This window comes from Magnolia sinica, chromosome 3 (assembly GCF_029962835.1).
Source record: "Magnolia sinica isolate HGM2019 chromosome 3, MsV1, whole genome shotgun sequence".
NCBI classification, from domain to species: domain Eukaryota; kingdom Viridiplantae; phylum Streptophyta; class Magnoliopsida; order Magnoliales; family Magnoliaceae; genus Magnolia; species Magnolia sinica.
Window position 1 is genome coordinate 110,436,054 of NC_080575.1, and position 22,606 is coordinate 110,458,659.

At 40.3% G+C, this 22,606-nt stretch overlaps 1 protein-coding gene across 3 annotated transcripts in view; it reads right to left on the bottom strand.

Annotated features, from left to right (window-relative positions):
• LOC131240695 (protein CHROMATIN REMODELING 20) overlaps nt 1-22,606 on the bottom strand; it is a 103,104-nt gene that overhangs the window by 7,991 nt on the left and 72,507 nt on the right. For 2 of the 3 annotated variants that reach the window (XM_058239108.1, XM_058239111.1), the window contains 7 exons: nt 18,508-18,657; nt 18,377-18,432; nt 17,974-18,271; nt 17,729-17,864; nt 2,066-2,130; nt 1,603-1,835; nt 81-284 (listed from right to left, as the gene is read on the bottom strand). In XM_058239108.1, coding sequence (XP_058095091.1) covers nt 81-284; nt 1,603-1,835; nt 2,066-2,130; nt 17,729-17,864; nt 17,974-18,271; nt 18,377-18,432; nt 18,508-18,657 — 1,142 coding nt within the window. The remainder of the gene's footprint in view (nt 1-80; nt 285-1,602; nt 1,836-2,065; nt 2,131-17,728; nt 17,865-17,973; nt 18,272-18,376; nt 18,433-18,507; nt 18,658-22,606) is intronic. The other variant, XM_058239109.1, reaches the window with a different exon arrangement.

Genomic DNA, 22,606 nt, shown 5'->3' on the forward strand with positions numbered 1-22,606 from the left:
GAACAACAACAAGAAAACTGCACTCCAAAAGATTAAGCATTAATTTTTTTAAGAAAATAAATATCTCAATTATGTCATACCTCCAAACTCGATATATAGCCTGAAGATCATAAGTGGGGTTCCACGAACCGTCAACAATGATTACACGGTTAGCAGCGTGAAGGTTGATGCCCAATGATCCAGCCCGAGTTGATATCAAAATGCATTTAACCCTTTTATTTTTGGGTTCATTAAACCTCTCAACAAGCTTTTGCCTTTCAGAGCCCTCCGTACTTCCGTCAAGCCTATTTATTATGTTGAAGAAATCAATTATATTATATGATATACCCAAGAAATGCAAACATAGAGAGAAGAGGCCTATCTTATATGTGTGCATGCATGCAAGTGCATGCTTGTGTTTGTTTGTCTATGTGTGTACATGCATGCATGGGGAATGCTAATGTCCACCTTATTGGAACGCTAGAAACACCCCCAAAGCTTTGAAGTCACACATGGCATGGCCAATCAGCAATCTGGTGGTCCATCGATCATACCATTGGGAGCAAGCCATGGTGCAAAAATTGCTAATTATCATCTTGAAGCATCCATTCAATAGATCCCACCATGGATTGCACATTGGTTTGATGATGCTAACCATTCGATCATGGTTCATACACACACCACATGCCCCACCCAGCCATACGTGTGCATGCACAGATGTGTGCTCATGCATGTGGGTGAGTGGGGCAGGTCTCACATGCCAGCTAGCTGTAGGTGAAAAAGGTGCGACTTGCTGCATTTCGGGCCAACCATGGCATATGCATGCCATCCAATCCAACCAACAGGGATTGCCCCATCATGAAAAGAAGATGGCAGAAGGGACACATGATAGAAAAAAATGGACAACCACTCCCAAACAGCCAACTAGTTATAAGTCCTGTATACATGTACATCATGCATATACATACATATATATGGTATCTATATATACAACTGATCATCATCATCATCTCAGCTTCATCCCAACTAATTGGGGCCAGCTACACAGATCTGGTTCCGCCATTCTACTGTGTGAAGGACCATTTCCTTAGTACCATAGGTCATCAAACAGTTTTCCGACTACCTCCACCCACATCCTTTATGGCTTTCCCCTCACACACATACCTACATGTGCGCGTGCACACGCACTGAGCTCTAGGGTTTGCATGTTGACTACAAAAAAATGCATGGAACATCATAAAAGACTTTCAAAGCCCTGACTCAATCAAGATATCCTCAACCTATTTTTCTTTTCAAATATGGATGGCGGTTGATTCACTAGATGACTGATGCATGTGAATTATCTCAGGCAATCATAAATTCAACATTAAAAAGAATTTTTTTTTTAAAAAAAAAAAAAACTATGATGTTTGGCTTATACTCCCAATGGGCTTTTTCAAATATATATGAAAACTGAAAATCCGAAATCATGTAAGATGGGTCACATGATATCATTCCATCATCCCACCCAGTTCAAGAAGCTTTCACAACCTCGCACATGATAGAGTGTGCAAGGTTTTCCTTGTTGAAAAGGATGAAATGTCCAATAATGTTCTCCATAAGCAAAATCATATATATACACACCTATACCAGTCTTTTCCTGGTTTCCAATATTTGCCTTCCCTCCCTTTCCTTGGTAATTTTGATAGAAACAGCTCTATGAGATCCAGCGTTGTCAAGCTCTGGCTAAAAACTAGTGCCTTGTCGCCCACCTCTGAACTCATAGATAGGATCTCAAGCAACAAAACCATCTTGCCGCTATAATCCGCATGCCGGTAAGTCCTTTCATGTAGAAGATCTCTCCACCAGTCAATTTCCTGGTAAAAGTTACAATGAGCAATTACGTTTTCTGAGTGTTACGGCCAAAAAAGCATAGCTATGACATTAAACTGACTTTCATCATAAATGAAGATCCATAAAGAAAGGCATCCACCTTTCAAGATAGTGAGGATGGAATGGAATGAAGATCCAAACATCTTTCATCGAAGTTGATCAGTGTATTGTCATGAGGATAGAATGGAATGGTTGATGCGTCATTAGGACATACCTCACGGAAAAAGCCATTATCATTTCTCTTCTGTGCGAAATCATTCTTGCTCCTTGGCCTCTCTGCTTAGAGCATGGAAAATCCCAACCATCATCAGAATAGCTTACACAAGAATTGTTCAATATTGTAAACGTGGAGCTACTGATAATAGGCATAAAATGAGCTTTGCCAAGCTCCACATGCGTGTGCAATAAAGCGCATGTGCATGCCACAAATGCACGATAGTTGCATGATCCAATCCATCCATCAAAACGGCACCCTAGCCCAAGAATCAGGTTGATCCACTGGTAAGGTGGGCCAGAGTTCACAAAACAAATGTACGGTTCTGAAAAAATTGCTGAAGTTTTCTAACCATCCACCTGTTTCCAATATCAGGCCCACATGCCGAATGAATCAGATTTATTTTTGGGATAACATGTACAAGGTTGGACCAACCTGATGGATGGATTGGATCTTGCACCTGTGCCATGCTGGCACATTGTGGCACGTATATGTGCTTCATTGCACGTGTGTGCACTTAGCGAAGCTCTGCATAACAGATCCATAAGACATCTGATGCAACCATAATCTCCATTTTAACACAACAACATACAGAAGAAAGTTTTATATTTTGCTACCCAGCGACGTATCCAAAAACAGTTATGTAATAACTGTAATGGTGGGATTGTGGGAACCATTACGCGTTAAATAGCCCGCAACGACCGTTATGGGGTCGAGACATTCTTTTCTAAACAAAAGGAAGGCCATAATAGCCGTTATGGCCCGTGTCGTAATGGTAACATACCCTTATTGAATACCTTGGGAGTTGGTACCTAGTAAACTTGATATTACGATTTTTTTAGCTCAGACTTTGCAAATATATTCCATTCAATTGCTTACAAGCAATTTAAACTTTTCGATGAGACCTGAGAAATGCTTTCTGTATCCTTTTACTGGTAAATGTATGTTTTATTCCTTCAGTCGCTCTTTCCATTGCAAATACAAGGAAATACATAAATTGGCAAGTGATCATCATCTCAAACCTAGGAGCCCATCAGCTTTATCTAGATTTTAAATGATGTCCCCAATTCCTGTGATGGAAACAACATAACCAACATAACTGCCAAACCACTGTCTAATGTTTTTATACTATCTGTGTAAGCAGAAATTCTCATATTCATAAGTACCAAACCACACACTACGAGCATATTAGAGATGTAGGTATATTGTCAAAATATGTATATATATTATACATTGGCAACACATGCCTTTATACGGCATGGTCATCCACAATATTGGTAATGTTCGATAAATGTATCCATTTGATGGATCATGAAACTATTTACTTAAATGAAGAAGAAGAGTACAAGGATTATTTATTTCTAATTTTCATAATCCAAATTTCAGGATCTTCAGACTATTTTGAAAAAAACATGGAAGATTGTTTGGGAAAGTGAATAGTATGTTTCTATTCTGCCAGATGGGATCATGATGCCAGAGCTAGCTCCATACTTAATTCAAAGGGGAAAGAATAATCAAGGTTGGCACATAGAGACCCCTCCCTCCCTCCCTCTCATTTCCCCCAAAATCGAACTAAACCCAGAGCTCTCCTACCATCTCTCTCATTCTCTCATTTCCCTCAAAGTCGAACTAAACCCAAACCTCTCCTCCCATCTCTCTCTCATTTCCCCCAAATTCGAACTAAACCCAAACCCCATGAAAAGCCCCTCCAAATCCAACCTCCTCCAAACCCTAATCCTAACACTAAATCTCCCCAGCTCTAGAAACACCCCCGCTGCAGCCATTGCTGACGACATAATACTCTGAATTTCTCTATTTCTTCTTCAGCAGGTCCATGCGGAACCACCATTTCTTCTATTTCCTTTTTCATATGCTGGGTTGGGCTTGGGCTGGACTATTTTGGCCCGTTTATGAACCAGAGAATCATAAGAAACTGGCAGCAAGAGGGGCTATTAGGTATTAGAGGGCAGAAAAGAGCTGGGCTGGAGAGCAGTAGCTTGCAGCAGGAAAGAGTCAAATCTGATTGGGAGAGGTAAGGGAGAGGAATGTGGTTACATGGATGAGGGATAGTGGATAACTGTAGCCTGTAGATCCCAGATCTCAAGGGGAAAACCCCTTGTCTTGAGTTGAAATACAGAAGTTGCAAGCATGATGGAGAAAGTGGTAATCGGAACAATGATGATGAAACAGTTTAAGGTGGAGATGAGGAAGAAAATTGCAAGGACTTGTAGGTGCAAAGGCAACCGTTGGAGAAATTTCCAAGCAGATGGGCAAAGCAGACACCGAACCTCTCTATCAAGCGCCTTCACACAACAAATTTGTTGATCAAGCTAGAATCTATTGAGGAAATTGAAAAAGTTTTAAGGAACAACGTTCAATTTGTTGATTGTCCAAACATAGGATTATCCTGATGATCAGATTCTGCCAGGGAAGAGAGGCCTGGTTTCTAGGTGAAGCTTCATGGGAAAGGAAGTGATTGGATCCACTGGATCCTATTTGGGAATGGTGGAGGCCATTGACAACAGGCCCTTTCAGATGGAAGAGGTTGACTGTGCAAGAGTATGGGTGTGCTGTAAAAATAAAAAGGAGATGCAAAATCAGGTGGACCAATGGGTAGGGGAGAGGGGTTATAGTGTCAAGGCCGTCAGCAAGGTACAAGTCTTATTTGAGAAATCAGCAGGAGGGATGGTGATGGAAATCCTAGGCACAACGACGAGGGGGGTACGAAAGAGAGAAAGGAGACACTAATGCAGGATATGGTGAAGTCAAACAATAGGGTTGGCTTGAAGAGTCATGGGTGGAGGGGTCTCTACTAAGGTCTCAGGGCATGGAAGGGAGTGATCACGTGCGAAGCTAGAGGAAGGCTGCGTTTGGTAGAAAGATGATTGACGCAAAATCCTATAGTTGATCTGATATCATCCTTGCATCCAGCCCCCAATATAGTATAAGGCCTTAAAGGAAAACAACGCACTACAACCAGCAAAAATGTCATTCAGAGCCAGGACTATGATGATAACCAGCAATGTCATTCAAAGTGTGAAGCAAATGCTGATATCCTCGGGAAGCTTACTAGGTGAGGCTGTGTTGAGGAAGAGAGGAATGCCTAGGTTGTGACACAAACATGAATGGAACATGGGAATGAAGAGAGAAGGGCAGGTCATGATCAGCAAGGTGAGGGGAAGGAACATAAGGCAGGTACGACTTACCAGTATCAGCAGAATGGGAAGTATGACCATGATCTAAAATTCAATCCAAATGTTCCAGATGATCTCAATGTTATTCAACTCGCCAGGCCAAAACACTCTCAAGAGGGCATGGCACTTTGCTGGATGCCATCGATCTCACTAAATTAAGCTGGAAGGTCGGGACTAAGAGAAAGTGGCGAAGTTGGGGAGACCAGGTAGAAGACGGAGATGAACTGCTTCAGCTGGACATTCGACACTTAGGGCAGTCAAAAGGCCTGTAAGAGGAAAGGAAGAGGGAATCCTAGGTTCATGACATGATGGTTGAGTAGGAAAAGCAGTCGGGGTATCATTTCGAGAAAAGCAAGACTATCGAGCTTCTTTTCTTTCTTTTTTTCATTTTATTGAAGAAAGGGAGAAGGAAAGCAAATTAAGAGGGCAGTTGGGGTATCATTTTGTGAAAAACCAAGACATTTGAGGCTCTTTTTTTTTCTTTTTTTTTCATTTTATTGAAGAAAGGGAGAAGGAAAGCAAATTAAGAAGGCACTGATCACTGTGAAGAAGAACGACAAGGTAATTATTGAATCTGATTTCTTTTGTTAGCTATGTCAAGGGAAGGGGTTAATCTAAGATGACAGTGGGCAACCCAATGGGAGAAGATAAACAAGTGTCAACAATGGGGCCCTTGGTGTGTCGTAATGGTCGTTACGTAAAGGTAACGGTGGCGACCTTTACACGTTACAGGGTCGTAACAGCCGTTATGGAAAAAATGATCCGTAACGGACCATTATGCCCACTGTAAAGGCCGTAATGACCTCATAACAGTCCATTACGGGGCCAATACAGGTTTTTCGGATTTTTTTCAATTATAAAAATTAAAAGAGACTATTGCCCAATATGATTGGGAGAATCATTACGAGAATGCTACCCAAATTGGCCTCTCAAAGCCAATGTCAGACTATTTCCCAATCATGTTTGACAGTTTGAGACTATTGCCCAATATATATATATATATATATATATAGGGATAGTGGAACTTGATTAGAGTGATCGTCTGGCTGGCCACAAATTAATGATGAAGCTGGAGAAATTACAGGCCTGCTTGTCTAGAGAGAATCTAAAATATGGAAACCGAAAACCCGTATTGAATACAGAGGAAATCGAAAACTATGAAAAAATGGAATCCAATACTAATTCCATTGTTTGGTTATGAGTGCATTTCACAGGGAAAATTAAGGTCAGCAGTCAAACATTAGGAATTGTCTCTCATAACCATAGACATATATGTTTCACAGGTTTTTTTTTGAGGAAATAGTTTTTTCATTTTTTTTTTTTAAATGAAAAGCAAGGAGAAGGAAATTGACTTCCTCCCTTTCTTTTGTTTCTCAAACAAAGGAAAGCGTCACATCAGACGAATATGTATTCTTTTCACAATTTCTCACAGTTTATTCTCTAAACAAACAAGCCCCAATGAATGAGGAAAGGTACAGAGAGAAAGGTATTCTTCAGGTCAGTGACAATTGTGGAAAATTTAATTCCTCGAGAAATCTAAAACCTTGACCAAAAGAGGAAACAAGGGAGCTCTCAAAAGGCTTCTCTCAAGCACAACAGCAAGTGAGATCAATGGCAATTAGCCCGTGACAAAGAAAATTTTGATAATAACAACTGATGAACATGGTTAAAAACATGACCGGGTACCCAACAAAATTTGATTAGTTGCCTAAATTTGGTTGGGTTTTCTGTACAGCTCAATTTTAGGGAAAAAACAAAAACCAAAACAGCACAGATCAATTACTTAAGAACTCCTAGATTTTGTGTCAAATAAACATAGTGCACCTATTCAAGCTTGATTACACGTAAGGCATGAGTTTTGACTCGTTAATAATTTGGGTTGACTGGGGTTGTGACTGGTGTCGCTTCCGATCCTCGTGATTCACAACTATTTTACCACATTAGTGGTGATCCTTGAGAACTGAGAATTTAATTTTGATTTTAAAAACTTGGAACTTATAATCAAGTATTCTCATGCTTGTTTCATCCACATCAAATAAACATTAGTGGTTCCGTCCACCTTCACCAAAAAAAAAAAAAAAAAAAGGATAGCAAGCTGTCATCATGCTTTAGTGAAGTTGAACTATATATATATATATATATATATATTAATTAAAAAAGTTAATGTATTTTTAACTTTTTTTTACAGAAAAATTGAACCATTGAATCCTTCAATTTCACAATTGCATCCATCTAGTTTGGGATGAGTTGGAGTAACAAGTGGTGACACTTCGGATCCATGTGATTCAGTATTGTTTTAATTTATCAGTAGTTATTCTTGGGAACCGAGTCCATTTATTCAAGTATTATTATGATTGTTTCATTCACACCTCACAAATATCAGTGGTTCCACCTAATGTTCGAAATATCGGTATTGTGTAACGTATCATTGTTGTTGGAACCATGGGGAAACATTGGGAAATTGGACGAAAATTTCAATGAAACTTCAGTGATTGTTAAAAAAGACATCAATACAAACTTGTAAATCAAAACATTACAAAAAACAACTGCACATAATATGTTTTCTTTGTATGAGGTCCTAATCTATGCGCTATCTAAATGAATTGATGCAAGTATATTCAAAGTCTATTCATCGAATTTATAAATATAAGAAGACGTGGAAATACAAGCATGACATTGAAAAGCAAAAGGAGAATCACTAGATCAAGTTACATACATGTTTGATTTTATGTTTGGACACAAATATTACAACCGATTTGAGAGAAATTGAGAAATTTTGATTTTTTTAAAAAAAAAATCCGCAACTTAGCCCATCTCCTCTAAATCTCGAAATTGAAGCTCCTAATCCATGAATTTTCATGCAAAACATGAAAATTCATGGATTTGTAAAAATTTGACATTGATTTAATATGTTTACATATAAAAAAATGATCGGAAAAAAAAAAAGGCTCACCTGATCGAACATGTGGAATATATCCCACTACTTTTGTGTTTTGTATCGCATAGGCGGTATATAAGATATATCGTGGGATATATCAGTCGATATCGTCGATACTTTAAACACTGGTTCCACCCACCTCCCAATAAAAGACAAAAGATAACAACCTGTCTTCCAACTCTCACGAATTCAATGCATATAAATTTTTCTCCAGAAAACTAGAAGAAGAAGCCATTAAATCCATCAAGTTCTCGATTGAATCAATCTAGATTAGAATGACAAGGAGCAATGACTATGACACTTTGGATACATGTGATTCAGTACCATTTTAGTTTCAGTAATGATTCTTGGGAACTAAGTCTAATAAAAAAAAATGTTGAGAATCGAGAACTAAAATTTTAATCATAGAAAAGCATAAAACTTATGCGCCAGTATGATCATGCCTGTTTTATTTACAAGTTGTTTTTCCAACGCATAAGCATTTGGCTCTTGCTCTTCCTTACACCGGAGAAATGGGTCCCCACTGAAGACTAGTCCCCATTGAAGACTCCTAGTACGTGAGAAGCTCTACCCTCTCTCGCCCACAAGAGGGAAGTTCTCGATTGAAGAAAGAGGTGGTAGGAAAATCGGAGAAGACAAAGACGTTTATGCTTTCGAGATTAGAGACCGAGAAGAATGAACCGTAGTCACGAGAAAGAAGCGTAACCAGGGAACATCTCTCGGTATCAAAGGTATCCCACCTTCTTAAGATGTTTTGGAACTTCAGCACGGTTAGAGAAGTCGTCATTCATCTAGACAGATGTACCAAGAATACCCGGGGCTTTGCATTCGTTAGAATGCAATCTAATGAAGATCCCAAAAGAGCAGTAAGGGAGGCCCATGAAAAATTTTCTATGGGAATCATATCGTTGTGCAGAAAGCCCATTTCAGGCTGAAGAAAGTGGCAGACAAAATCCCCCCAGGCAGGAAAGCTACAGCGGAAAAATCGTCTCCTAGAAGAGTTGTGGGTCTAGAGGATCCAAACTTTCAGCATCGAAGGGCCCATATGTCGATGAAAGATGCAATTTCTAGGGAGAGGAAGCCGATTGAAAGAGGTAAACAAAAATCTATATGGGTTCCTAAATCTTAACTGGAAGCAACCGTAGAAAGAAGGAAGGACAACATCGATACTTCAAAGGAATCCAAGCAAATCCCGATCTTCGATGGCGTCTCTACGACCTAGCCATGGAAAGATCGAGAAAGGGAACAAGAGGAGGTCAAAGTCAAGCCGGAACTCCTAAAGAGGACCCATTTCCAGTTCTTTCACTCTTTTGATCATAACCAGAAAAGATGCATCATTCTTTGATATCCAATCCTGGTTTGAGAGTTGACGTTAGCTCAAACCCGATGCATTCGATCTTAAACCTATAGGAGAGACCGAGCTATGGGTCTCAATTTCTCCAAATGCCGATATCAATCAGGTGTTAGCTAAAGGGAAATTGTTCATTGATGGCCTGATCTTGGAGGTGCACAAGTGGGGTGACAAATCCATTTTCAGTGAAAGCGATGTCTGGTACATATTACGGGGCATTCCGTTAGAATTATGGATCGAAGAGGTGTTCAAGGCTCTTGGATCGTGCCTGGGCAAGGTTCAGGAAATTGATCAGGACACTATCAACGGTGAAGACATTAGCGCAGCTAGGATCCAAGTGTGAAGAAGAAGCTTCTGCATAGACCCTCCTTCTACAGATCTTTGGGTCGGAAAAGTTAAAGTTTCAATGGGCGTGGGGGCTCGTGTACATGGGGAGAAGCATGGAAATACCCACCCCGGTAGAAGCAGAGGAAGGAGCACTCTTTGGGCGCGCTCCCATAGAGCTCGGCAACGCCAAGCATTCTCGAGCAGGGACACGGGGCAAGATTTGATGGTGGATGGAGGGTCGGCTAAGAACGTGGATGATTCGGATCGATCCTTGCACCATGGTGTGGGCTGGCATTCAGAGAATCAAGATTCTTCAGAGGCTCGATCGGAGGATCAAAACTCGAACCTAGCGAATGGCAACGTGGTTGAAGGTGATCATTTCCCTTCAAGGCTACGTAAGAGCCTCGGGTCTTGAGGCTTCCACACTTTCGCGAGACATGTCAGGTGGAGATTTATACAAGCAATGACGTGGCATTCGATATTCTCCCACATGCGTCCAATGGGTTTCATGTGCCACCTGTTCACATTACGCTCTCGTTCGTGCATCAGGTAGAGGCATGAGCAAACCCTTTTATTTCCGACTCCACACTTGTGCTATTGGAACCACATGTTCTGCCTAATTCAATCCAAATATCGACCGGGTCTGACTCGAGAGACCTTTCTTCCTTCACCAAGCAAGAAGGCGGAAGGTTCTCTGTCCCTCGGTTTCGCCAGCACCCCGCGCTCTCCTCTCCAAGAAGGTCATATTTCGCCCGTTGCTGCCAAGTCCCCTCCTTGCCAAGGCTTCAACGTTATGTCCAACTCGAACAAGAAGTGGTTCAAAGAAATGTTGGGCAGAGTAGGCAGATCCATTGGCCTTTCTTTTGGTGTAGGAGATGATGACGTCCAACTGTTAAGAAAATTTGTTGAAGATCGATGCAATCGCAAGCTGAGAGCATAGTCCAAATAGAAACTCAGGTCCAAATACCCAAGATGATGGAGAGAACTCATTAGCATCGGAAGCTCGATCAATTATGACAATGCCAATACTTCCAGCGAGGCCCATAAGGGCAAAGAATCAAAATTAGTATGCCAATGAAGATTCTGTGTTGGAACATCAGGGGACTAGGGAGTAGAGATGAGCACTCTCACGTCAAAGAGGTATGTAATAAGTCTAAATTTCAAATTCCAGCCCTTCAGGAAACCAAGCTGGAAGAATTCAATGATAGCATCCTTCGATCTTTATGGGGATTAAAAAAGGCAAGTTGGGTTGCCCTCAATGCGGTAGGCTCAACAAACAGTATTTTGGTCTTGTGGAACATGGATATTTGGGAGGCATAAGATCACCCACTTGGGATCCTTCTCACTTTCAGTCATCTTTAGGGACAAGGCTTCTCAAGTCAGATGGCTCTTCTCTGTTGTGTTATCGACCGTGTATTCTGACCGAAAGGAATCTCTTCTGGGAGGAACTCAATCAAGTTAGAGCTAAGTGCAATCTTCACTTCAATGTAATTAGGTTCATGCATGAGAAGAATCTTGCTGGTCGTGGAACCAGAAGTATGAAAGGCTTCGAGGAATGGGTGAAGCGTAACAAGTTGATCGACACTGGGGGGGGGGGGGGGGGATTACACCTGGTCGAATGGGAGAGAGATTCCCCATGCTAGCATAGCTAGATAGATTCCCGATCTCGCTTAAGTGGCTAGACATGTATCCTCTGGCATGCTTACAAGGCCTTCCTAGATCCACTTTTGATCATCGTCTGATCCTTCTTGGCGTCAAGGAAGAAAGTTGGGGCCCCAAGCCCTTCCACTTTGAGCTTGCGTGGATGGAGGCAAAAAATTTCGTGTAGGTGATCAACGATTGGTGGCAATCATTCTCAATTAATGGGTCAGGTCAAATAAGTTATTTAAAAAATTCGAGCTCCTCAAATCAAATCTAATGCTCTAGAAGGAAGGTGTATAACAAAAGATCAGAACGGAATGACTGTGTCATCAAGGAAATACATGATTTGGACATAAAAGAAGAGGCAAATTCTTTACCTACAAAAGATCTTAACAAACGCTTATTTTCCTCTGTTGATTGCTCAAACTTTCTTAAACAGGAAGAAATCTTTTGGAGACAGATCGCGAGCTATGTGGCTTAAAGAAGGCGACAACAACACTTCTTTTTTACCATGGCATACCTAGTGCCCGGGCAAGAATGAATCATATCGGGAAGCAAGAATAGAAGATCGGGAAGTTGTTTGCCAAGCCACAGTAGATTTTTTCTCCAAATCGTTATCCAAGGAAGATCATTCTTGTCCTTCATTAGACAATCTTCCTTTTCACAAGATATTAGATATGGACAAAGCTTCCGTAGAGAGGATGATTTTGGAAGAGGAAATCAAGGAAGTTGTTGACTCATTGGGGAGCGATAAGGATCTGGGATCGGATGGGTTTCCCATTGATTTCTTCCAAGCATTCTAGTATACAGTGAAGAAAGATCTGGTTGAATTTATCCAAGAATTCCAAACCAAGGGTCGCCTTCCCAGAGGCATGGGGGCCACTTTCATTGTTCTCATTCCCTAAAAGGAGGTGCGAAATCTTTATTTGATTACAGACCAATCAGTCTCATCGAGGATCATTACAAAATCCTAGCTAAAGTGTTAAATTCCATATTCAGGAAGGTTTTACCACAAGTGTTCGTTACAAAATTCTAGATTGTGCGCTTCTTGCCAACGAATGTATTGATTCAAGACACATGGAAAGGAAAATAGGGGTGGTTTGTATGCTCGACATCAAAAAGGTGTACGACCACAAAGATTGGAACTTCTTGAAATACATGTTGGGCCGAATTGGATGTGGCAGCAAGTGGATTAGTTGGATGATGGAATGTGTTTCATCCGCCTCTTTCTCGATGTTAATTGGATGATGGAATGTGTTTCATCCGCCACTTAGAAAGCCATTCATTCCATTTCTCCTTCAGTAACATCCACATCATCCTTCTTTCTTGGGAATGGTGTCCACATAAGATTTTGGGAGGATTTATGGTGTGGCCTTAGACCTTTGGTCGAGGACTTCCCGTTGCTAGCATTCCTCTCCCTTGAGAAGAATATCACATTAGATCATTGCTTTTCTTGAGAAGGATCGGGAGTTTGGTGCCCTCCGCGTAAAACAGGCCTATCAAACTCGAAATGTGAAAATTACGTCAAAGTATGACTCCATCTTCAGCATTTCTTCCCCAATCCTTAGTTAACAAATTCGTTGGTTTGGTTGGCTTCACCCTGTGGCTCCTTTTCGGTTAGATCTTTTTATAATTTGGTAAGGCCTCATGGCGCCTCCAAATTTTCCGCTCCTTCAACTTTTTGGTCCTATGGGGCTCCCCCCAAGGACTCTTTGTTCGTGTGGCTCACGAGCAAGAAGAGGATTCTAACCATAGAGAACCCTAAAAAAAGAGGCATGGTTCTCCCCAATGTTTTAAATATCGTTATCGCATAATGTATTGCACCTTTCGGATACAGATACATATCGGTTATCGCATAGGATATATCGGTTGTATCGCGTAATATATCATTGTTGTTGGGAAACATAAGAATATTGGGAAATTGGTCGATTTTTTTAATGAAACTTCAGGGATTGTTGAAAAAGACATCAATACACACTTATAAATCAAAACATTACAAAAAGAAAGTGCCCATAATAGGGTTTCCTTTGTTTGGGGTCCTAATATATGCGCTTTCCAACTGAATTGATGCAAGCATATTCAAAGTCTATTCATATAATTTATAAAAGTAAGAAGATATGCATGGAAACACCAGCAATACAATCAAAAGCAAAAGAAGAATCGCTAGATCAGGATACATACATGTTTAATTTTGTGTTTGGATATAAAGATTGCAACTAATTTGTGAGAAATTGAGAAATTTTGAATTTTCTCAATTTTCCGCAACTTGACCCATCTCCCCCAAATCTCGAAATTGAAGTTCCAAATTCATGATTTTTCGTGGAAAACATGAAGAATTATAGATTTGTAACCATTGGACACTGGTTTAACGTGATTTATGACAAAAACATGGATCGAATAGGTGGGATATATCGTCACTACTTGTGCGTTTCATATCGCATAGGTGGGATACAAGATATATCGTGGGATATATTGGCTGATATCGTCGATATTTAAAACACTGGTTCTCCCTAACATCTGTCTTCTATGCATGAGTGGTGCGGAATCAATTGACCACCTTCTTTTGCATTGCCCCATTACTTTTCAGTTGTGGATCCAAATTATCAACCTATTTGAGGTAAATTGGATTATGCAACAATCTGTCCATCATATGATTTGGGGTTGGCCTGGAGTTCACTTCGCGAAAGATATATTATCAATTTGGCAGCTTCTTCTTATGGCTGGTCTATGGAACTTGTGGACGTAATGCTCGGTGCTTCAACAAAACGCACACATCTTTGGAGCAAATCGTGAGGACAGTGAAAAGGGATGTAGTTGAATGGGCTACTAGTTGCCTTCAAGTTGATTTGAATGTAGTCTGCTCTATTTTGGAATTTTAAAGTTTTCTATTAACAATATTTTTTGTCTTGGCTTATGCCAAGCTGATTTTACTAAAGTTTCTTCATAATCCTTCAAAAAAAAAAAAAAAAAAACTAGTTTTTCCAGTAGATTCCTAACCATTTTTTTAAGGTGATCGTTTCATTAAAAGATTGCAGCCCGCAGCCAAAATCTACAAAAGAATATGAAGAAAAACAAGAGGCAACAACACTACTAAAAAACCCATCGGAAATTGGAAACACCTATCCGAACCCAAAACCCATACTTCAACAAAAGATTTACCCCTCCTAAACACATCTAATGCTTTCCCCTTCTTGCTCTTAAAACATTGGTCACTTCGTTCTAGCCATAACACCCATAGTCCCACTAGACCACTCATCCTCCATAATCTCTTCTCTGATTTCCCATTACCCTCACCTTGCCATGATAGAAGAAATATATCTATTAAGCCTGGGAGCACCCATAGCACCCCAAATAGTGGGGAAAAAAATGATCATGCGCCTTCCTAGCAAAAGGACAGTGAAGAAACAGGCGAATCATATTCCTCTTGCAAAGGTTGTCAATAGTTAGTACCCAGTCCCTCCCAACAAGCCACTCGAAAGCCGCTACCTTCAACGGAGCACCATATTTCCATATATATGATGTCGGAGCAATCTCCTCATTTTCCCCGTCTTCGTTTAGAACCCATAAAATGATTTAGCTGAAAATTTTCCCGATTCATCTTTTAACCATCTTAATGAATCCATACTTGAAGCAACTGGAGAGACCTTATCCAACACTTGAAGAAGCGTTGAGAATTCTAGAAAATCTTCTTCATCGAGGTTCCTTCTATATGGAGAAGCCCAAATAACTTCATCACCCCTCCAAGATAAACAGGTACTCATCGAGGTTCCTTCTACATGGACGAGCCCAAATAACTTCATCGCCCCTCCAAGATAAACAGGTACTAACCTTCAAATTTGCTTCCGTTGCTAAGCATGCTAGGCTTAGAAAGTTAGCCCTCAAATCAGTCCTCCCAAAAACAAATATGTTTTCCGTTCCCCAACTCAAAGGTATCCCTTCCCAAACCCGTTGTTTTAAGGATGCCACCAACTTCCATAGATAAGAAGCTCGATACAAAGAAGAAGATTTAGTCCACCATCCACTATCATTTACCCCATATTTCCTCCCTAATGCCTCCTTCCATCTAGCTCCCCCTCTACCCCAAAACTCCACACCCATATCCCTAGCAACACTAAGGGGTTGTTCAATTTTTTATTTCCACAGTAAATACTTAGGAAATAGGTCATTATCACTTATTGTGCCCATTTGCAAATAGGTGAGTATTTCCACCTTGAAAGGTCTGGAAAGTACCGGCTTAAATATGTGGGCCTCACCATAATGTATGTGGCCATCCATACGTTTTACCGCAACATTTTAGGGCATTAGTCCAAAAATGAGGCAGATCCAAAGATCAAGTCGACCACATCATAAGAAACGGTGGTCATAAAACTTCCGCCATTGAAAGGATTTTTCTTCCTAGGGCTCACAAGATTGTTTACTTGTCATCTAACCTGTTCATAAGGTCACGCAGACATGGATAAGAGGAAAAGACAAATATCAGCTTGATCCAAACCTTTTAGGGCCCCCAAGAAATTTTTAACGATAGCTGTTCAATTCCGATTATTTCTTGTGGTGTGGTCCACTTGAGCTTTGGATCTGCCTCATTTTTGGACTCATGCCCTAAAATCATCTAGCAAAACAAATGGATGACGTGGATAAGCCATATACATCATAGTGGGCCCACGTGAAATTCACACCACTCCTCGATTATAGTGGTCAAAAAGAAAAATGTTAGCATTTGCAGTGAGAACAATGTTGAAATTACATTGGTAAATAATTATTACGTATTTACAAATACTATGGTGAATTAAAAAACAAACACTACTTAAGTTCATCTCCTCTAACTTTCTCAACTCAGCTCCTCCTTGGACTCATGATTTACATATCTCTTCCCACTTCATAAGAGGGAACTTATATTTCTCTTCCGATCCTTTCCACAAATAATCCCTCCTACACTTTTCTAAAATATTTAAAACAGACTTTGGACACTTGAATAAAGACAAAATAATCTCGGAGATTCGACATTGATGCTTGAATGAAAATCATTCGCCTGCCCATAGATAGGCATCTTGATTTCCATTTGGAAATCTTCTTATCACATCGCTCGATGATAAAGTCCCAGATGTGTCTTGCCGGTTTGCCGAAACATAATGGGAGCCCAAGATAAGTGGTCAAAAATGCCCCCTCCCTATAACCAAAGATAGATACAAACCGAAAATTTTCTTCTTTAGAGCGAACAACTCCGAAAATTTCACTTTTGGATATGTTCACCTTCAAACCAGATACCGCCTTGAAAGACACAATAATCGACTGAAAGTTTTGCACTTTGAACGCATCTGCCTTACTAAACAAAAGTGTATCTATCCACCCCAAATCCTTCCACCAAACCTATCTCTTCTCATTTCTCTAACATTTGGCTAAGGATCTCCATCACTAATACAAACAAATAAAGAGATAATGGATCACCTTGGCACAAACCTCTAGAAGCTGAGAAGAAACCATTCAGCAAGCCATTTACTATAATCAAAATTTAGCTGACCTTACACACACTTGGATCCACACTCGCCATTTGACCCCACAACCCAACCTCCCCAACATGTAATCAAGGAAAGCCCAATCCACGTTACCATATGCCTTTTCAATATCAAGTTTGCAAACCACACCTTGATCCCCTCTTCTCTTGCAAGAATCAATACATTCGTTAGCTATTAGCTAACAAGGACCTATCAACTATCTGTCTCACATCCACAAATGCCCGTTGAGCAGCTGAGATTCCTAACCATTTTTTATTTTACAAGAAAGGAAAAAGGAATAACTCATTCACTACCCAGCACATGAGCAACCTTCATGCCAATATGGACTAGAACCCTTGTGGGTGGCATACAAATTTGTAAACCTTGCTGAGGAAGCAAGGCCACTGGAAGTGCATAAATATTTCTTTTTTTTTTGGTAGGGCATAGCATCCACTGCATGCCAAACACCCGTGGTGAGACTCAATCACAGCCCCAGGTGTATGCTGCACCAAGAGAGAATACACTACCAGCTGGGATCCCAAGCTGGGTGTCACTGTAACTTGCATAATTATTGAAGTTGAAATGTAAACTAAACACACTAATAGACTATGACTTCCCTGACCAAAAGATTAGAAACAAGTTCTTAACAGGTACAAGTATTTATCCATATATAACCTGTGAAATATAAAATCAAAGAACATGAACTTCACAAACAATTACCTCCATTCAGCATATCACGGTCGATGTTATCATCACTAGAACTGTCATCAACAACAAAGTTCTCAACAGCATGTTCACGTCTTAGGCTGTCTTTGTGTTCTTTGGCCATTTGTAAGAGCCCAGGATGGTTCCATATCTACAAGAAATTCGTATGTCAGTTCACTGTAGGTAAAAGTGGATGAAAACATATTCATCCATCAAAATCCAGCAGTTTCCAGTAAAGTATCACTTAAACAAGACTGTACCTGAGCTAACGCCTGATATCCAGCAAAAAAGCACCTTCTCCTTATAGAGCTCTCATTAGAACCCGTGAAACCATGTGCATCTAAGAATCTTTTGTATAGCTTCCTTTGCAAAGCTGAAAGCTTTACAGTAATTACAAAAACAATTTTAGGAGGCAGGTCCTTCTTCACCACGTTCATGTCCATCCGTTGTACAAATCCTTTTAATTGCTCGTAAAGGATATGTGACCTTTGGTTCATAATTTTTACATCATCTGAGGTAGAATTAGTATGCTGCCCATTCTCTATAGGATTTTGGAACCTGCATGTAGCATTTCATAATATGAATGAAACAAACTTGCAAATAAACCTAAATTCTGATCAACCTAAGGGAAAATCAGCTAGAAGAACAGAGCAAAAGTCTTACCGGTTCCTAAATTCATGACTGCTCCCAAGAAAACCTTCTCTTACAAAATCAACCATCTGCCACACAGAAGAAAAGAAAATAACCATCTAACGTACTAATATATGACTTGAGCAAAAGTAGAAGATTCTTACACAATAATATTCCATCAGGTTGTTCTGCAATGGTGATCCAGTTAATGCAATTCTTCTTTGGCACTTCACTTGTTTCAAGGCATAGGTGATATCAGCTCTTGTGTTCTTAATCATATGGGCCTCATCACAGACTACAACATCAGGCCCATTCTGAAAAGAGAAATGTAATCCATTATCAAATAACTGCAACCTCTAATCATTAAAATATGGTATAAACTCGCTCTAACACAATGGTAACAAAAGAACATAGCCATGCAAATTCGCAAAACTCACAAATTTTGGACTTAAAGGAGGCATCAAATAAAAACAACAAGAGCATGTCGAGAATTAAAAACATCTGTGAAATAAAGGATGAAATTTCAGAATTGAGAAGCAAATCATTTGCTTGGTTTACGGTTTATAGTTTTATGGAGTGTGAGGGAGAGTTCTATAGGGACCGGGGAAGTGTCTATTTCAAAATATTCATGAGAACAAATAGCTGGTAAGTGAGAACTGGTCCACAAGTAGATTCAGATATCTCCACGGAAGTCAAAAGGAGGATGTTGTGCCTCCAAGAAATTTCAGAATTGAGAGATCAAGCAAATAAATAAAGCAAATCCATTTGCTCGGTTCACGATTTATAGTTTTATGGAGCGTGGGGGAGAGTTATATGCGGATCTGGGGAAGTGTCTGTTTCAAAATATTTGCAAGTGTAAATGAATAGTAAGCAAGAAGGGTCAACAAGAAGATTCAGAGACCTCTACAGAAGTCAAAAGGAGGGCGTTGTGAATTCCAATGAAGATTCAGATAACTCCGAAAGCTCAGCAAGAACAAGTATAGGTCTCATTAGTAAATTATGATTCCGGTGGGGGTGTGCTGGGGGAGTTAATCGGGCAGAGGGTAAGATTGGTTTCCATATAATTGTTCTGTAGGAATATCAAGGGGTTGGGTGACCGGCAGAAGAGAGGACAGATTAAACATGTCATAGAAAGTCCAAGGCTATTTAGGAGTTAGACATAAAGGAAGAAGGTTCAGATCTACAGTCGAATGACAAAGCGTTAAGGGCAGAGTTAACTCAAGATTACAAGAATCAAAAAGGAAGAAAAAATCAAGTGGTGCCGGCAATCTAGAGTGGTTTGGTTCAAGGGGACAAAAACCACGAGGTTCCTTCACAACATCGCCAGCGCTCTAGTTAGATGCAACAAGATTAGTAGTATGATAGTTGATGCGAAGAGAATTGAAGAGAATGATCAATTATGCAAGGTAGTAGTGCATTTCTACAAAATAATGCTAATAGGGGAACATTGGGATAGGTTGAAGCATGACAACTTGGACTATTGCAGGTTATCTAAAACACAAGTTGAGCATCTAGAATGCCCATTTTCCAAAGAGAAAGTCAAAGCAGTGGTGAATTCACTAGGAAGGGATAAGAAACCAAGTCCGGATGGTTTCCCAATAGCTTTCTACCAGTTGTTTTGGGATATAGTAAAAGGCAATATCACGAGCTTCATGGCAAAGTTTCGGAGAGGGGCCGACTGTCGGCAAATATAGGAGTTCCGTTCATAGCCATCATTCCAAAGGTGATTGGTGTTGAAATTATAAAGAATTACAAGCCTATAAGCTTGATGGGTGGGCCCTATAAAATCCTTACAAAAATCCTAGCCACCAGATTTAGAATGATATTGAAAAGTGTTTTCTCCAAGAACCACTGTACTTTTGTAGTGGGTAAACAGATTTTGGATTGCGCCCTAATTGCTCATGAGTGTATAGATTTGCACTACAAGGAGGGTTCGAAAAGTCTAGCGTGCAAACTAGACATTGAAAAGGTCTACGACCATGTTGATTGGACTTTTTGGACTACATGTTTGCTAGGATTGGTTGCTACTAGAAGTGGCGAAGGTGGATGAGGGAGTATATCCGTTTTGCTAGATATTTTGTTCTAGTCAATGGATCCCCTAAAGGTTTCTTCAGAAAGTCGAGAGGCATTCAGCAAGGGGACCCCTGTCCCTATTTTTTCTCACAGTTGCAGCAGAAGCTCTAAGAAGAATGTTGGGAAAAGGGTAGGAGGTGGGCCTTCTTTATGGCTTCAAGGTTGACAAAAGCAATTCTCTGATTTCTCACTTATGGTTCGTCGAGGACACTATGATCTTTTGCAAAGCAAATCCATATATGGTGGGCAAATAAAGAATGGTGATTAGATGCTATGAACAAGTGTTTGGGTTGAGGATAAACATTGCTAAGAGTAAACACATTGGGTTTTAAGATCCCAATTGAGGTGGGGCAGTCAGCAAGGGTGTCCGGGTGTAGGGCGGGGTTAGGTGGGGTTCTTCCTTTTCACCTACCTAGGTCTACCTAGCTGATAGTAACCAAATATGGATGTGAGGAAGGGAGCTAGTGAACTAAGGACCCTCCCTATACAGAGCGTCAAGGTTGTGGAGGGGCGTCTCTAGTATGAAAGCCACGTTTAAGGAGGGGATAGACTTATTGATCGGAAATGGAGAAAATATCTGGTTTTGGAAGGATGTGTAGCTGAGTGAGACTCCCCTCCAAATTGTGTTCTCAAGAATGGCACACATGGCAGTGGATAGCGACAGGAATGTTGCTAGATTTTTGGCGGTTAGTGGAAATTCGGTGCTGTAGTCTCCCCCCTTCCGTCGAAATCTACTGGATGAAGAAATTGAAGACAAGTCTTGCGCCTAGAGAGAATACATCTTATCACTTCTTCGTTGGAAAAAAGAGATGGCACGCTATGGTGAAAGGAAAATTCAGGCCAATTCTCGATTTATTCGTTCTACAAGCTGCTTCGCCATCTGAAGGTGGAGAGTCAACTTCCAACTGCAAAGGCATATGGGACTCCTCCGAAAGTGGTGGCCTTCACATGGTTAATAATTAGGAAGAGGGTCTTGAACATTGACAATATCCAAAAAGAGAGGTGGCTATTCCCAATATATGAGCAATGTGTATGGGAGGTGTCGAATCAGTGGACTATTTATTTATTCACTACCCCTTCACGTGTGGGGTTTGGGGTAGCCTTCTTGACTCATTCAACGTGCCATGGGTGATGCCAGACTCAGTGGCAAGTTTGCTAATGGCATGGCATGGGGTGAACTTCTAGAAGCAAATTAGGGCTAAGTGGATATTGGCATCATGGTGTACCATAACGGTCGTTACAGGGCTGTAAAGGCCTATGTAAAGGTAACAATGGCAACCATTACACGTTGCGAGGTTGTAATAACCGTTACAGAAAAAATGACCCGTACTTCCCTAATGGCCGTTACAACCCCCATAAACGCCCGTTACACCCCTCGTAAAGGCCGTAATGGCCCCGTAACGGTCCATTATGGGGCTAATACAAGTTTTTCAGTTTTTTTCAAAAAAAAAAAAAGAAGAAAAAAGAGAGAGAACGTAACAATCGTTACAACCTGTACCGTAAACGTAACGGTGGTACTTGTTACGGCTACCGTTACCATTACAGAATACCTTGATTGGCATTTATGGTTGTTATATGGATTGTGAGGGGAAAGGAACAGGAGATGTTTCAATAATATAAGCAAGCCCATTTCTCGTGTTATTTGAAGTGCAAAATCCTATGTGGCTTTATAGGCCGCTTGAATAATTATTTTAAAGGATTGTAATCTTGTTTTTGCTTGATTGGGCTGGTTGGTCTGTGAGCCATCTCGGCGCTTTTCTAAAAAAATTATCTTCACCTTTTGGGAAAAAAAAAAAAAAAAAGAAAGAAAGAAAGAAAGAAAAAGGCTTGGAAGCAAGAGTGGCAACAAGATGTGGGAATAACTCTTGGAGATGGCTCATACGGATAATCTTCAATTATCTTTGATTATCTATATTGAAGGAATATTATATTGCCACTTGCATACATTAAAGTTTCTACAAAAAAGAAGTTTTATCATCTTCATCATGGCCTTATTCCAACTAATTGGGATCGGCTACATGAATCCTTTTATGCTTTTGCACTAACAATAAAGAAGTTTTACAAAAGAGAAATGCTAACATGCTTACCTCCATGAGGACATTTGTTCCGTACCCTTCAGATGTTGGTCACTACTTACCATCATCTATTTCTTTATGAGCCATAGCTTAGATAGTAGGCATCATCAATAGT